The sequence below is a fragment of the Dipodomys spectabilis genome, unplaced genomic scaffold, assembly GCF_019054845.1.
Source record: "Dipodomys spectabilis isolate Male_0828 unplaced genomic scaffold, ASM1905484v1 ptg000032l, whole genome shotgun sequence".
NCBI classification, from domain to species: domain Eukaryota; kingdom Metazoa; phylum Chordata; class Mammalia; order Rodentia; family Heteromyidae; genus Dipodomys; species Dipodomys spectabilis.
The window spans coordinates 24870014-24886986 of record NW_024870709.1 but is presented as its reverse complement, the minus strand read 5'-3'; the positions used below and the strand labels follow the sequence as shown (position 1 = coordinate 24886986).

Here is a 16973-nt window from a genome sequence, read left to right as displayed (position 1 = left end):
AACTAAAAAGCAAAAAGATTAGGCACTGTAGCTCAACCAATAGTTCCTTTCTTCCTCTTTCCCTCCTTCCTTCCCTCCCTCCCTCCCTCCTTTCCTTCCTTCCTTCCTTTCTTCCTTCCTTCCTTCTTTCCTCCCTCCTTTCCTTCCCTCCCTCCCTTTTTCCCTTTTTAGTAAGATTACCATAGAATTTTATTAACTAGATTTGATTTTTAAAAATTACTTTAGAGGTTAAAATGCTGTGATGTAGTAAACTTTCTATAGTACTAGAAAGCTCTTCAAGGGGGCACTAGGAGAAGTGAAACTGGCAGATATAATTTAAACTTGTCAGTTTACTACACTGAATTAAAAAAGAATTTATGAGTTGAATTTGTGCTATGGGAACATTATTGGTAGAAAAATAAATGAAGTGCTATTCCTGGCATAATATGCTCACCTTTAAACATGTATAAGAAAGCATTATACGATGTAATTTTTAAGGGGTGTTTACTTGGAATTTGAAGTCAGATTATTTAGAATGACAACTAAAAAAATTATTTCTTTGTCTTTTTAGGTTAGATTTTTGACAGAACAAATGAAGCTAACCTTGCTTAGAAAATGATTTTGATAAAATTTGATCTTATAAAATTTGTTATACTCACACAATGTACACACTCAGTCCTTCCACCACAAGATAAAAAACAACAACAACAACCACCAAAGAATAGCTTTACAAAGCCTCTGAGACTTTGCTAAAGCAGGTTGTATTCATTTACATTTTTCTTCCCTTTTACATTTAGGACTTGAATTCATTATATTCTTTTTTTTAATCGTGATACTGTACAGAGGGGTTACAATTACACGGGCAAGATAATCAGTACATTTCTTATCAAGTATTGTAGCCTCCTCCTTTGTTTTCCCTTCCCATCCCTTCCTATCCTCCCCCCACCCAATCCTACCCTCCCCCACACCAAAGTTGTAAAGTTCATTTTCGACATAACAACTTGTACATCTCATTGTTGCAATGGGTCTACCTGTATCCCTAGTTAAACGATTTGTTTTTTCCCTTCCCTTCCACAAATTATAACAACATCAAAAACTATGAAAACAGGGATTATACCGTGGGGGAGGGACATACAAAGCAACACAGAAATAATCTTATAAATAAGTTAGAAACAATCGCATGAAAGAAAAAAACATTTGAATACTTATCTTAGAGTTCATTTCCCTAACATCAACTTATCTGACCTTTTCTGCTTGACTCAGACATATACTAGTTATTGCAAATAAGGGAGACCATGGGACCTATGTTTCTTTGGGCCTGGCTTACTTCACTTAATATAATTTTTTCCAAGTCTTTCCAATTCCTTACACATGGGGCAAGGTCATTCTTTTTGATGGAGGCATAGAATTCCATTGTGTATATATACCACATTTTCTTGATCCATTCTACTGAGGGGCATCTGGGTTGGTTCCATATCTTAGCTATGGTAAATAATGCTGCAATAAACATAGTCATGCTGGTAGCTTTCGTGTGGACTTGTTTGTAAACATTTGGGTAAATGCCCAAAAGTGGAATTGCTGGGTCATAGGAGAGCTTTATGTGGAGTCTTTTGAGAAACCTCCTACTGCTTTCCAAAGTGGTTGAACAACTTTACACTCCCACCAACAATGCAGTAAGGTTCCCTTCTGTCCACATCCCCTCCAGCATCTATTATATTCTTATTTATCTGGACTTTTACTCTTTCTATCTGGTCCATTCTAAGGACTCAAAATAATATTGACCTTGTAGGCAGCTTTTGTGTGTCTCTGTGATGTAGGATACCCTGTACACAGGCCAGTGATCACAAGTGCCTCCACTGTATACAGTTATGTAAGGTTGACTCAGCTCCTAGTGACTGCATCCTTCTAATGTATTAAAAGTTTACTAGATAACTGTTGAAAGTTGTCTCTCTAGTTAGATCATCCTTATTGGTCTGACTCATGAGCTAATTCTTACTTTTGGGTTCATATCTGCTCTGTTCTTAAACTTAAGTGTTGATATAAGACTGTTACTGAAATTGGATTTGAAGAAGGAAAACAGAGGGAAAGAAGCAATTGGAGTATGGGAGAAGGAATAAATTTGTTTAAAGCATATCTGTTTATGTATGGAAATGAAACTCATTAAAAATGTATATTAATTAAAATTTAAAACAAATAAAAATATACAATCAGAAATTAAAATTCTTGCCAATAGAAAATACTTAAAAAAGAGATTATTATAAGTAAAAACTAAGTTCATTGATTTTGTAGTCTAGTGGCTATTACATTAGTCACTAGAAAAAGAAAATTGTATTTCAAGGCATGGCTATGTGTTTGAGATAATTAGACCACCCTTTAAAATTTTATTTATTATGTATATATATTTTTTTTGGGGGGGGGTCCGGTCGTGGTGCTTGAACTCTGGGCCTGGGTGCTGTCCCTCAGAGGCTCTTCAGCTCAAGGCTAGCGCTCTACCACTTGAGCCACAGCACCACTTCCGTTTTGTTTTTGTTTTTGCTAATGTGGTGCTGAGGAATTGAACCCAGGGCCTCAAGCATGCAAGGCAAGTGCTGTACCACTGAGCCACCTTCCCAGCCCCTATTATTTATATTTTTATTAAGTAGTTGTAAAGTGACATTTTTGATGAAAATGGGAGACTTTAATCAATCACTTCTCTTTCATAATGATGAATAAAATTGATAATTGTCTCTTCCTGCTATGTGCAGTGTGCTTTGTGTGTAGGTCTTTGTCAACAAGTTATTAACAACTTCTGCATATTAAAGTCAGTTAAGCTAAAATAATAGAAGTGAGCCGTCTAAAGTAAATGAAACAGTATTTTCTCCTGGAAATTCACTTTTGTGTAGGGTCTTTCAAATATCTTATTTCATCGGCCCCCTTTTTACAGATGAGTTTTGAGAGGTTACATAGATTATATTCTCTAGATTCTCGATTGAGCAAGTGGCTGAATTGGCATTTGTCTCAGATCTGTTTAACTCTGGAATAGTTGTCCTTCCCCCACCCCCTACTACTGTATCACCTCACTTTCCCTGGAAAATCCAGATATTAGGTAGGTGAAATTCAAAGTCCTTTTGTGTTTCGGTTATTTATGATATGATTTAACCTTTTTCTCCCCCCTCCCTGCCCCCAGGATAATACCATTCCAGCTGAATGGCCCTCAGCAGATGAATCCACCACCAGCAAAATTTCACCAGTTGGTTTCAGCTCTGGTCCTCCCTCAACCACTGGCAGGGAACTGTGGTCAGAAAGTGCATTGAGTGATTTAGTGTCTACATCTAAATTAGTCTTCCCCTCGGAATTGGGCCTCAGTTCTTCCCCAGAGGTATTAGATGTTAGGCGCTTGACTCTTCATTCTGTGACCCCAGCAGTGCTTCAGACTGGTTTGCCTGTGGCTTCTCAGGAGGGAACTTCTGGATCTCACTTATTAGAAGATGGTGAGGAGTTTTAAGCACTTCTTTTACTTCTTAATTGTATCAGAATGACAAGAATTTTGAAGAGAAGAAGGAACCATATTATGAAGAGAAAAGCATAGTAGCATTTATTAGGGGAAAAATATCTTAGGAAATGTATCTGAAAGAATATCAGATTTCACTGGGCAAAATGGAGAATCCAAATTGGTATAGTAATCAGAAATAAACTTGGGGAGGTGTTGTAAAGATCAATGAATAGATATTCTTTTTATTTTATTGTAAAGATGCTGTAAAGAGGGGTTACAGTTAGGTGAGTAAGGCAATGAGAAGGTCAATTAATAGATATTTTGAAGATCATATTGATATGTATATAATTAAATTACTGTAAGTAAAGAACTTCACTTACTCACGTATGAGGGCACATGACAGTACCCAAGACGATTATTCCAGTACTTTCCAATTAGTAGTGTTAATTATGTATTAATTATTGGATTCAGTTTAAATATTTAAGGTTATAGTAGTATAGAAAAGAGGAGATCTGAACTAGAGGAGCTATGGAAGAGAATGAAAATGAAATGAATGCTCTTATGTTGTTGAGGAAAGGAAACCATCAATGTGACGTCAAGGTAAAGAATGTACATGAAAGAGAAAGACAAACAAAGTTATAAACAAACAATGAATCTAGGATTTTGAACACAGGGGGGAATCTGAAGGAAAATGCACAATAAGCACAATAGTGAAAATAAGAATTCAGAGAAAAACACAATTTCCAGGAAACTTTCTCCCTAAATTTCTGGTGGATTCAGTCTTGAGTAATCAATATGGCAGTTAATTTCCCTGAAAAAGAAATGGGAAGTTTGAAGATTATTTTGTTCAATAATCAAAGTCTTATGCTCATAGAAAGGGGATTATATTCATGAGTGATTGTCTCACATTATAGATTTGTGATTATAACTTCTTGCATGCTAAAGATAGCACACAAGCCAACAACTGTCCTTGATAACTAGAAAAATAGCTAGTTTTATTAAGAACAGTAGGAGAATATTTTGGCTACTTTGTAGATTAAGAAAAAAATAATTTTTAGAATTAGCCAATATTGAAGAGTCAAATGTTCTTTCTACAGATTCATTACCTTCAAGTGCATTCGTTCAACCTGTGCCAAAAGGAACAATACCATCTATAGAAGACTCGCTTGTGTCCCTGACATCCTCACCATATCTAACCTCATCTGTTACATTAGATCTTCTTGATAAAGAAATGACTTTTGAATTGGACTCCTTGGCCTCCAAAGTCACAGACCAATTAGAAGTGGAGCCTTTGTTTCCTGATACATCTGTGGAAAAAGAGGTCATATTTGAGAGTGGTTTAGGTTCTGGGTCTGGGCAAAAGGAGGAGCTGATAACTTGGCCCTGGAGTGAGACTTCATTAGACAAGAGCACTGAACCACTGTCCAAGCCATGGTTTGAGGATGAGGATTCACCTTTGCCAATTAAAGGTAGAGGTGAGAAACTACATACAGATGGAAAAATGGATTCCACAGATCTAATTATTGAACAGTCAAAACACAGTCAGGATGATAGACACATACAGTTTGCAGAAACAGAGGACCTCAGTGGACCTACCACCATACCCACCTTTGTAGAGTCTGTTACTCAGTCTGCATCTCTCATATTTTCCAAGCACATATCAGAAGTATCTGACATTGAGCATTACTCAGTTACAAAAGCACCACTTCTACAGACATCTATAGCAAGTTCTGCTTCTGCTGAGAAAACAGAGCAAGTGGATGTCTTTCTAAAGGAGCACATAGAACAAACAACAGATTCATCAGGCCATGAATTGCTTGACAGCAAGGTTTCAGAGGTGAAGGCAGATATGCAATCTGTGTGGACCATATTGCCAGAAGCAGATATAGTTTGGACAAGAACTTCCCCGGAGAAACTGTCCAGAGATACAGTGGCAAGTACACTGATGAGTACTGATAGACCCTGGTTGAAATCTTCCATGACACAGTCCACTAAATTGCCTTCAACCACAAGTTCCACCCTGCTAGAGGATGAAGTAATAATGGGTGTACAGGATATTTCATTAGAACTGGACCGGGTAGGCACAGATTACTATCAGCCTGAGCTAATCCAAGAGCAAAATGGCAAGCTTGGTAGCTATGTGGAAATATCTACAGAGAAGCCTATTGTGGCTCAGCCCACCAAAGGAGGTGACACAGGTGACACTCAGACCACAGGAGCTTTGGTGGTTTTCTTCAGCCTTCGAGTGACTAATATGATGTTTTCAGAAGACTTGTTTAATAAAAACTCTTTGGAATATAAAGCCCTGGAGCAAAGATTCTTAGAATTGGTAAGCTCAAAAAGTTGACATTAGGGAATAAATGTCTGACTCTCCCACATTCTCAGCACACCCAGGGAAGTGTGATCTGTAAGTATTCATTTCCTGTCATTCGCAAATACCACCATGGCCTAGGGCTGGTAGGAGGACAGTAAGATAGGTGGAAATGGAAAACAAGAAATGGAAAACACAAATGTGGATTGGGCTATGACAGGCTATGACAGGCTAGATACTGAAGATTGTATAAGAAGAAGGCTGGTACTGAAATGAAATGCGAAGTCATAATGTTAATATGGTATCATTGTCTTTGGAGGTACTCATGCCTTCACTGTTGTGATTCTTTAGTGAAACAAAGCATAAACACTCTAGGTATCTGAAATGGTTTACGAGTTTCATAGAATTCCTCAATGTCACTGTGACAATCTCATGACTTTCCTAACTTATTTCTCTCAGTAATCATTTCTTGTTAACTAACAGTTTAAATGTGGATAAAATACAACTAGGAAAAAGGGGAGAGGGATTCATGCCTGTTCTTTTTGTCTCTTTGGTGTATATTCAACAAAATGCAGAACCTTATTAATAAACATCACTTTTCTGTTATTGTAGTTGGTTCCCTATCTCCAGTCAAACCTCACAGGCTTCCAGAATTTAGAAATCCTAAACTTCAGAAATGGCAGCATTGTGGTGAACAGTCGAATGAGGTTTGCCAAGTCTGTACCTCCTAATGTCAATAATGCTGTATATCTGATTCTGGAAGACTTCTGTACTACAGCCTACCAAACCATGAACTTGGATATTGATAAATACTCCCTGGATGTGGAATCAGGTAATGATATTGCTTACCATGGTAAATTCTTAGTAAAATCCAATGATTATTCTTGTATGTTTTATTTTTCATTGAGTTAAGGTGAATCTAATACTTAATAGAGTACTATGTTAGACAGTTTTTTTTGTTGGTCCTAGGGCTTGAATTGTGGGCCTGGGTGCTGTCCCTCAGCTCTTCAGTTCAAGGTTAGTTAGCTCAAGGTTAATTTTATACATCTTAAGAATCAAACATTTTTCCAAAGACAACAGTATCATCTCTTCTCACCTCCCATTCCCTCTTCTAAACATTCTTTCCAACCCTCTTTCTTACTTATCTACTGAATCTGTTTTTACTATGTCTTTATCTTGCTATGTCCCTCACAAAAAAACAAAACAAAACAAACTTGGTCACTCTTCATACACATACAAACACACACACACACACACAATATCTTGTCAGTAAGCTTACCATTTTCATGTATCGTAGATGTGTATATGTATATATATATATATATATATACATATACAGATGTGTATATGTATATATATATATATATATACACATATATTTTAAGGTTTTGTATTTGTCCTCATCCATTTAACTTTTATGTAAATGTCAGTGATATATATATGTATGCACATGTGTATTATACATATATCCACATATGTATATATACACCCATAAAAATTTTGTGTGTTGGTCCTGCATCTTGAACTCAGAGCCTCATATTCTTGCTCCCTTTTTTGTTCATGTCTGGCACTCTATCATTTGAAGCATACTTGTAGTTCTGACTTTTTTCTGGTTAACTGGAAATGAGTCTCCTGAATTTATTTAGGTTGTGACAAACTTTGATCCTCAGATCTCAGCCTCTTGGGTAGCTAGGATTGTAGCCGTAAGCCGTAAGCCATAAACTGGCTTACACCCAGCTCCTTTCCATATGTTGAATGCATATAAAAATTGCTTCTGAGCTCTAGAATCATTATTTAATTACCTATTTCACCATCTCTACTTGGATATATTTGATGTATTCTGTATATAGCAAGCTAAAAAAGTTTCAGAGTGAACTCTTGTTTTCTTCATTTACTCACTTTCCAGTTATCTCTACTCATTTGAACTTGACTATTTCCATAAATGGAAGAGTTATCTATTCAACTATTTAAGTGGGAAATTGCAGACCTATTCCCAGTTGTGTATTTTTCATCATACTCCCTAGCCCTCAATTTTCAGCTACTCAGCAAGGTTATATTGATTCTGAATTCTGGCTGTACTTCAAATCCAGGCTCTTATCTATATTGCCACTGCAACTACTCTATCCATGTCACTGTTACCTCTCATTTTTACCACTTTTCCTATTTCCTTCCTTGCTCTCACTTCAAATCATTCTCCAGGAAGCAGCCATTAAAAACAACAACAGTGATCAGAATGTTTCTCTTTCAATGATTGCTTGGTTCGGCAGCTATGACCTGACCCGCAACTTCTTTCCCAAAACCATCTGGTCAAACTAGCTTTTTTTTTTTTTAACTAAGAACTTTCTAGCCAGAATTTAGCATAGTGCTTTGAACAACGAATGTACTCAGAAATACTGTGAATAAGTAACATGAAGTATTGTACTTATTTTGGTTTTATTAAAAATTTTTTTTGGTGTTTTTGCATCAGTACTTTATCTCTTAATGTTTGTGCTCATCACTGCATATAAAATCTTGGATGTATCAGTGTCAAAAAAATTTTTTTTGGTGGAACTGGGATTTGAACTCAGGGACTTATGCATGTCAGGCCCTTTTTATGGAGCCACATCTCTAGCCCTGTTTGCTGCTGATTATTTTTAGGATAAGGTCTCACTTCCCACTGGGTGAGTACTTAAGCTGTGCTCTGCCTACTTTAGGCTTTCTGTTTCTTTCTGGGTTCACAGGTATATGTCACCATGTCTAGTTTCTGTGTTGAGATGGAGTCTTGCAGGCTTTTCTTCCTGGGCTGGTATCCTCCAAACTCAGCCTCCCACAAAGCTTGGGGTGTGTGCTACTGTATTCAGGGATCTCCTGAACTCTCCCCTTCAAACTGGTCTTGAATGCAACCCTATTCTCTGCCTTTCACATACCTACAATTAAAAATCCTTATTTTAATTTTGCAGACTTCAGTGCAGGGAAGTTTTATTCCTTTTTCCTTTTGCCTATCAGAGGATAGTGGCTTTGAGTCAGAGTAAGGTGGAATGTCTAGGTTCATACTTTCCAGTGCCTTCACACTCAAACTAGTTTGAAAATGAGCTCTATTTTTTTTTTAACCAGGAAAGAAACAAAGATACTTTTATTTGGAATCCTTGAAGGACAATTATTCATTGAAAGTGAGGGAACTGATTTTGCTAATTTGCCAACATGCAAATCCCTTGACACTTTCCTACGCTAAGGCTCTTTGCACACATTGCCTTGTGATTTAGGGGAAGAAGCAATTAGTTGTAAGTTGAAAGGCAAGAATTTTGGCTTTTCTCTGCCATTTATCATCTGTGTGACTTTAGATGAACTATTTTATCTCTAAGCTTTAGTTTCTCAAAATTACCTGGCCTGTGTAGTTTATGTGTCTGGTGTAAGCATTAAACAAATAACATATATAAAAGCACTTGACTAGCTCCACAAATGTAAGCAGTTATAATTTCTAAAAGTTTTGCAAAACTTGATCCACTTTTTTGGTTGTTGTATGGCACTGCAGATCACAAGTATCACCTCCCATATATCGTAGTATAAGCAGTTAACAACTGAACTATATTCTCAGTCCCTAATCAACTTCTTTTTAAAGGAATTACATAATACATTTTTCAGATTTTTGTGTAACTCACCTATCAGTTGCAGGTCAAGCCACCCAGGTTTTTTGAGTGACTTTTTCCTTCTATGTTCAATGAACTGGCAGGAGTCCTGTCCATGTACAGTATAAAACCTTTGTCTTAATCACCTCCAGTTCTAAGTTCCTTCCCAATTTTTAGTTTCACATATATCTTGAACCTTCTGATTATTCTTTACGTCAACTTAGTATAGATATTAGTCTCATTTTTAAATGTTCCACAAACATCCATAACATAACGTAATTGATTGTATCTGATATTTGCTTGTGGTTTAAGAGTAATGGGGAAAGCTTTTTATAAGCATAGCAGATGGTTTAAAAATATTATTGTTAGGCATAACCATTCTTAAATTCCTCAGTCATCTTCCCAAGGGCATTATCTGACTTACCCGCTTTTCCCCAGAACTCAGCCAGCTACCATGTTGTTCTGGCCATGAAGCTTTCTTTCCAGATCCTGTTCTTTCCTCTTCTCTCATTTTCCAAAGCCCATAAATCCTTCACTTAGGCTACTACTGGATAGCCAGAATGTGTATAATTCATTCTAGAAGTTAGATTCCTGCTTCCCATTCCAAACTTTGTTTCTTCATAAAGTCATTTAGGTAATTTTCTAAACTCTTCTGGGCTTTCACCATTAGCCAGCAGAAGGGATTGGAACAAAACTTTAAGACCTTAGTGCTTTATTTCCATGATTAAGGTATTAGGCTTATGTTTTTGAAGAAAAGTGGAATGGCATTTATTTTTTCTATATTAGTATGTTTTTCCTAATCTATAATAGAAAATATTAATTCTGTTCTTCCTCCCACTAATAACTGTAGAATGGCCACAAATTTTTTTTTTTGTTTTTGTTTTTGTCGGTCATGGGGCTTGAACTCTGGGCTTGGGTGCTGTCCCTCAGCTCTTCGGCTCAAGGCGAGCGCTCTACCGCTTGAGCCACAGCACCACATCCGGTTTTCTAGTGGTTTATTGGAAATAAGAATCCCATGGACTTTTCTGCCCTGGCTGGCTTTGAACCATGATCCTCAGATCTCAGCCTCCTGAGTAGCTAGGATTACAGGCGTGAGCCACTGGCGCCCGGCTTTAAGTTTTTTTAAAAGAGAATTTCCCTACATGTGTATATTATGAAAGATTAAAAGTGATCATTTTATGTCAAGACTGGCTCAGACAAGACTGACTTGTTTGTCTGAGTTTTTCATGTGCAGTATCTTAGAAAATTTCACTTTCAGCAACAAAGAGGAATGAGGAAATGTCCTCCTTCTCACCCACTATATATACTCTATTTCTCATTCCAGGTCAAGATTATGATGCCTAATGACTACTAGGCCGTGGGTGCAAAGAAGTCAGAACTACATAATGAAATCCTGCTGTGCAGTCCCCTTCTTGAAGCTACCTGTCTATCAGTAGTACATTTGTATGCTCTTCTTGTTATAAGAGCATCATCTTGGCAGTCTCTCCTATCTTGGTTTCCTAAGGCTGTTTTAACAAGGTGCCATTACTAGTTGGCTTATAACAACAATTTATCCTTTCATGTTTTTTGAGCCTAGAAATCTAAAATCAAAGCTCAGTGTCATGCTCTTTCCAAAAGTTCTATCAAAGAATCTTCCCTTGTCCTTTCCCAGCTTCTGGTTTCTTCTGGAAATCTCCTGACATTCCCTGACTTGTCATTTCAGCATCTGCCTGTGTCTATACATAGTCTGTTTTCCTGGAAGGCTCATCCATGGTTAATGCATTACATCAGTTTTGACTAGTTACTGCCCTCCTTCACTTTTTGGTCATTTTCTCCTAGCCCACCAATGAAAAATGAAGTTACTGTTCAGAGGAGCCTAAAGAGGAGGCAGAGATGATTTCTTTTTCTAATACTGGCTTCCCCAAATCTAGACTGCTCCAAAGACTGCTCCTATACCAAGCTCTGAGGCTCCTGCCATTTTTTCCCTGGGCTCTCTCTTCATCTCATGGTCTCATTGTGGAAAGTGACATAGTAGTAAATGCAAAGTAGAGGTGGCCTATAGCAAAATGGGCCTTGTGGAAATGAATGGCAAATGGTATATGCTGTAGACAGACACTTACATGACAGTGACTTTAAAGCTTCTGCATAATTCCTAAATAGGACATACAGAAACTTACCAGGTTATAGGGTTTTATGATTCTGCTCTTAGTATTTGTGTACTTCATTAGCTCAAGATGGTTGTCCCATGGTACTTTAAGGAAAGAACTTTAAAGACTTCCTGTACCCCAACTGCCTTTCTATATTCTCTGGTTTGTTTGATATTTTAGGTGATGAGGCCAACCCTTGTAAGTTTCAGGCCTGTAATGAATTTTCTGAATGTTTGGTCAACTCCTGGAGTGGAGAAGCAAAGTGCAGATGCTTCCCTGGGTACCTGAGTGTAGATGATCTGCCTTGTCAGAGTCTCTGTGACCTACAGCCAGACTTCTGCTTGAATGATGGAAAATGTGACATCATGCCTGGGCATGGGGCCATTTGTAGGTATGTTGTAATTAGAGATAACCTTGGCTATAACCTTATAGATATTTCTTCTGAAGAAAATGGATGGGTACTATAATTTAGGGCAATCATTATACATTTGTTGTATGTAGGCAGAAGGTAGATGCTGTCCATTTCTCATGTGAAGATTGAGCCATTTAGCAGACTTGAATTATAAATCCAGTACAATTGGTTATATTATGCCATTGGAGAGCTCTGAAAAATTTTCTAACAAAATGTACTTAGAGTAACTTGAGATCTTTGTATTATACTTTTAGTGGTGATGATAAAAAACACAGTGTTCCAAACAAGGTTTAGACATCGATACTCTATCTGAAGGTGAAAGCAAAGGATTTTTATTGTTCTGCCTGAATTAATTCTTTTTTTTCATATTTGTATTAAGTAGTTTACAAAGGGGTTTCAACTTAGAAGTCATATTATGAGGACAATGCCTCTTGATCAATGTTACCCTTTCCATCATTCTCCTCTTGGAGTAATTCTTAATAACTTTGAGTTTCCTCAATTCCTACTGAATTTTCACCAACAAGGTATACTTGACATTTTTGAAAGGATGACAGATATATTTTCCTTTAAGTGCATCTGAATCCCCATTTTTTTGTACTGCTTTTGGTGTTTGAACTCAGGTCCTGGGCACTGTCCCTGAGCTTTTTTGCTCAAGACTAGCATTCTATCACTTGAGTCACAGTTCCACTGTTAGCTTTTTGCCGGTTAATTGGAATTCTTAATGCCTGAGGAAATTCATACTTCTTTGCTGCTCTGGGGACTAAAGACATTTTTACACAATGTTGTGGCCTTAGTGATGAAAGGGTTTCTTTAGTGTGGGATATAGAGAACTGGGTTCTAGACCCAGCTTTGCCCTGCTCTGATTGCATAATCTATTGCCAGTCACTTTTCTTCTTGGGTCTGTGTTTAGTTACCCATAAATAACGAGGTTGAATGGAATCATTTGTTGAAGTCTATTTAATATTTTATGTAGTCAATTATAAGCAGTTATTAAGGATCTTCTGAGTCTGCGCCAAGCATTATGCTTAGCATTAGGTCATATGCTAGTTTAACTTGTATATCAATATCCAGGTCTCTCTCTTCCCCTCCCTTACCCTCCCCTCTCTTTTCCTCTTCCATCCTCTCCTCTCCTCTCCTCTCCCCTCCCCTCCCCTCTCCTTTCTTCTTTCCCCTCCTTTTGCTTCCCTCCCTTCTTTCCCTTCCCTGCTCTCCTCCCTCTTCTTTTCCTTCCTTTCTCCCTTCCTTCCCTCCTTCTTTCCCTCCCTTTTCTCTCTCTCTCTCTCTCTCTCTCTCTCTCTCTCTCTCTCTCTCTCTGTTTCTTTGTCTCTATCTCTCTTCCCTTCCTTCCTCCCTTCTTTTTTTCTTTGCTGGAGATGGAACCCAGGGTCACATGAATGCTAAACATTGACAGAGAGCTATACCCCCAGGACTATATTCAACTATTTAATGAAGGTTTACATGGTCAAAGTTTGTATTTCTACCTTGCCCCTTTCCCACCAAAGGTTTTTCTGTTCATTATCACTTTGAGCCAAGTGATTCAAATCTTGGGTTTGGTGATGTTCTTTACAGATGCCGAGTGGGTGAAAACTGGTGGTACCGAGGTGAGCACTGTGAGGAGTTTGTGTCTGAGCCCTTGGTCATAGGCGTCACCATAGCTGCAGTGGTTGGCCTTCTCTTCATCTCTTCTGTTGTCATCTTCTTCTTTGTCAAGACTCTTCAAGCTCAGAATAACAGGAGAGAAAGAGAAAGGCCTAGCAGGTAAATAAGGGAAAAGCACGCTGACGGAATATAATGTTTTGTTGCTCATTCATTTAGTACTTACTATGTACCAAATAGCAAAGAGCTGAATGAGAGAGAGAGATACAAAGTTGATAAAGGCGTGGCTCTTTACAGTGGTATCTTTTGGAAAACAATGTAAGCAGCACTATGATGATCTGCTAAGGAGCCCAGATAAGGAATGAACTAGTTCTCCCTAGGAAAGACTTGCTAGGGAAGAGAGTCTTAAAAGTTTTAGCAATAGTTGTGATATTTTACAAACAGAGGAGTAAATACTTTTGGGGGGGTTGGGTGGGACTCTTTCCAGATAATTGAGTATAAGCCAAGTCAGAGGGGCATGCTCTGGAGGAAAGTCTTTTTTGAGTGTGGTCAGGGAGGATATAGTGAGGGGTTGATAGGAGATGGAAATGGTGTTTCCCTGTTGAGTGTTAGATGTGTTCAGTTTATTTCTCTTTGGCTTCTAATAGTGGCAATTAGATTATAAGGTTGGGTAAGGATCGGATAAGAAATCAAATCTGATTCTCTGTTTAGTTAAATGTGGCTCTATTAATGAGGGAAATACTTAGTAGACTAAGGATCTAAGGACTCCTTTGGTGGCTTTATGATTGTGAAGTGGCTGTTGGAGTTACTTCTGGTCAGTCTACTTCCTTCACCAGCTGGCAGAGGTGCCCCTCTTCCTGGTCCAACACCACCTAGGACATACCTCCATCCAGCATGGTTCTTATGTTTTGTATTGAATCTTAGTTTTCAACAAACTGCAACCTCATTTATGGCAGAGATTCCTATGGATTATTTGTATCACAGGCATCTAGAAAAACCCTAGGCACATGGCTAATCTCAGTATTTGTAGACCTGAATTGAACTTAACTGAGGCCCAGATCATCCCATCTCCTAATATTTGTGTTTGTTTAAATCATATTCTCTTGTGCTACCCACCGATTTTCCATATGTATAACTCTGAGAGTGCTAGAACTGTCTTTGTTTAATGAAATGCTGCCCGTGAAGACTTGCTTCCTAATCAAAATTTATTGAGTGTCAGGCACTGTGGGAAAATAAGATGAACGAAACATGGAATAGTGATGCCACGTGACAGTTTTTGAGATTCATCTGGATTCTCATGATTACCTTTCTCCCTGCTCCATTTGTATCCATTTCCCCTCTTTTTTTCAGAAACCTTGTCTAGATAAACAGTTATCAACTATTAGAGCAATCTTGAATCAGTATCTTTTTTTTGTGCCTTCAAAAGGCATCCTGACAGCCTGTCATCCATCGAGAATGCTGTGAAGTACAACCCTGCTTATGAAAGCCAGGTGGCTGGATGTGAGCAGTATGGTGGAGCTCAGTATCCCTGCTACAGTTCTGCCAGTGAAGAGGTGATTGGTGGTCTGAGTAGAGAAGAAATCAGACAGATGTATGAGAGCAGTGGCCTTTCCAAGGAGGTAAGGACTACTTTTTGTTTCTGTATTTCTCTCCTTTCTTCTCCTCCTCTTCCTCCTCTTCCTCTTGTTGTTGTTGTTGTTATTGTTGTTGCTGCTGCTGCGGTGTGTGTGTGTGTGTCCATGTGCATGGTTAATTCTTTTTTTTTTTTAATTGTGAAAATACCGTATAGAGGCGTTACAATTACATGGGCAAGATAATGAGTACATTTCTTATCAAGCATTGTAGCCTCCTCCTTTGTTTCCCCTTCCCATCCCTTGCATGGTTAATTCTTACCTCCCCCAAAGTGTAGTAGGCAAGGAGCATGCATGTGTGAGCTCTACTTTCTTTTCCATTGAGTGGCTACTTCTTCAATTATTAACAAATCCTCCTTCTTTTCCCTTTTCTTAGAACTACATATCAGTTAAAGTATCTTGCAGTGTCCACAGCAATAAATGTAGAATCTTCTATTTCTCTAGAGACAAGCTCTCCTTTGGGAAACTCCCAAACTCCCAATTCTGCCTAACATATAGAACTCCTAAAATTCTGTTGAAGTTTTTCAAATACCGGTTGTATCTTCTTCCTTTTTGTTTAAGGAAATTCAAGAGAGAATGAGGATATTGGAACTGTATGCTAATGATCCAGAGTTTGCAGCTTTTGTGAGAGAGCATCAAATGTAAGCATTCCAGAAGCCCTTTTGTAACCTACCAACTTTATAGTTTGTCTTATAGAAGTGTCACCAATGCAAGCATGTCATTCCTGTTCATGTGACAAAAGTTGTAGTGATGACCAAAATTGATTGGATTCTTGAAAGTTTATGCATGTTCTAACAGATTATTTCATGTTTTCCTTATAATGGCTTTATAAGTTGGATGTTTCTTAGTCAAGGAAAGGAAAACTTGGAAAAGCAAAGAGACTTACGTAAGGTGATAGTGATAACAAGCAGCAGAGCAGATCTAAACTATGTTTTGACCTAGATTTCCCTGGGCTATGTCAGTAATACCCTGTCTCAAAAAAACAAAAAACATAAAACCCAAAGGCATCTAAAGAAAGGCAACTGATAAGGAATTAAAATAACAGAAACCATCTATGAAACAAGATTTAAGATTCTATAAAACAAAAGGCAGCACATATAGCCTTCAGAGGGATGCATGTAGAGGGAAGATGTATTGAGAAAACTGTCGAGCCTGTTAAAGATGTAAGCACCTAATCCACAGAGCACTTTCAGTTTGTACTTGGTGTACTTAGTGTTCTCATTTACCATGTAGCCCAAAAATGTTAACAGACTTAAGATGTAGGAAGAGCATTACATGGTTTTTATGTTTTGTTTAACTTAGCACAACAAAGTTATAAATAAGTTATATACAGCTCCTCACTCCCACCCCAGACACCCTTTACTCCAGTGGAAGCAAAGAGAAAGCACTGATGATTTTGGTGATGTAGTACATTCGTGCCTTTCCACTGTATTGGTCTTTATGTTCTTTGTTTTTTTGTTTTTCATTGCAGGGAGGAGCTTTAACACAAATGCCTATCTCTGACATGGATTAGAAGTGTGAAGATGCCGACCACTGGTTAGCCGTGTCATGTAATTAATTTGGACTTTACTTTGAATACCACTGGAAGAAGACTCTTCCATGAAAAAAAATACATGAATGTGGAACACACACGATTTCCCTAGCTTAAAATCTTTATTTCTGCAAAGACCAAGAGCTTGTGTTAAAGAAAATTCAAAATCATAAGTTTTGGGAAATATTCTACTACAAAAGAAGGGGGATGAGGGAGAGGTGGGGAAGAGAGAGAGCGAGAAAGAGAGGAGGGAGAGAGAGACAGAGAGGAGGAGAAGAGAGTATGAGAGAGAGAGAGAGAGAGAGACCAG

At 38.0% G+C, this 16973-nt stretch overlaps 1 protein-coding gene across 1 annotated transcript in view; it reads left to right on the top strand.

Moving 5' to 3' along the window:
- The window catches only part of Impg2 (interphotoreceptor matrix proteoglycan 2), a 60509-nt gene extending 43749 nt beyond the window's left edge, over positions 1-16760 (top strand). The window contains exons 13-20 of the mRNA XM_042676996.1: positions 3146-3449; positions 4510-5780; positions 6375-6594; positions 11674-11884; positions 13475-13663; positions 14928-15120; positions 15694-15773; positions 16604-16760. Of these exons, the coding sequence (XP_042532930.1) occupies positions 3146-3449; positions 4510-5780; positions 6375-6594; positions 11674-11884; positions 13475-13663; positions 14928-15120; positions 15694-15773; positions 16604-16616 (2481 nt within the window). The 3' untranslated portion in view covers positions 16617-16760. The remainder of the gene's footprint in view (positions 1-3145; positions 3450-4509; positions 5781-6374; positions 6595-11673; positions 11885-13474; positions 13664-14927; positions 15121-15693; positions 15774-16603) is intronic.
- The last annotated feature ends 213 nt before the right edge of the window (positions 16761-16973 follow it).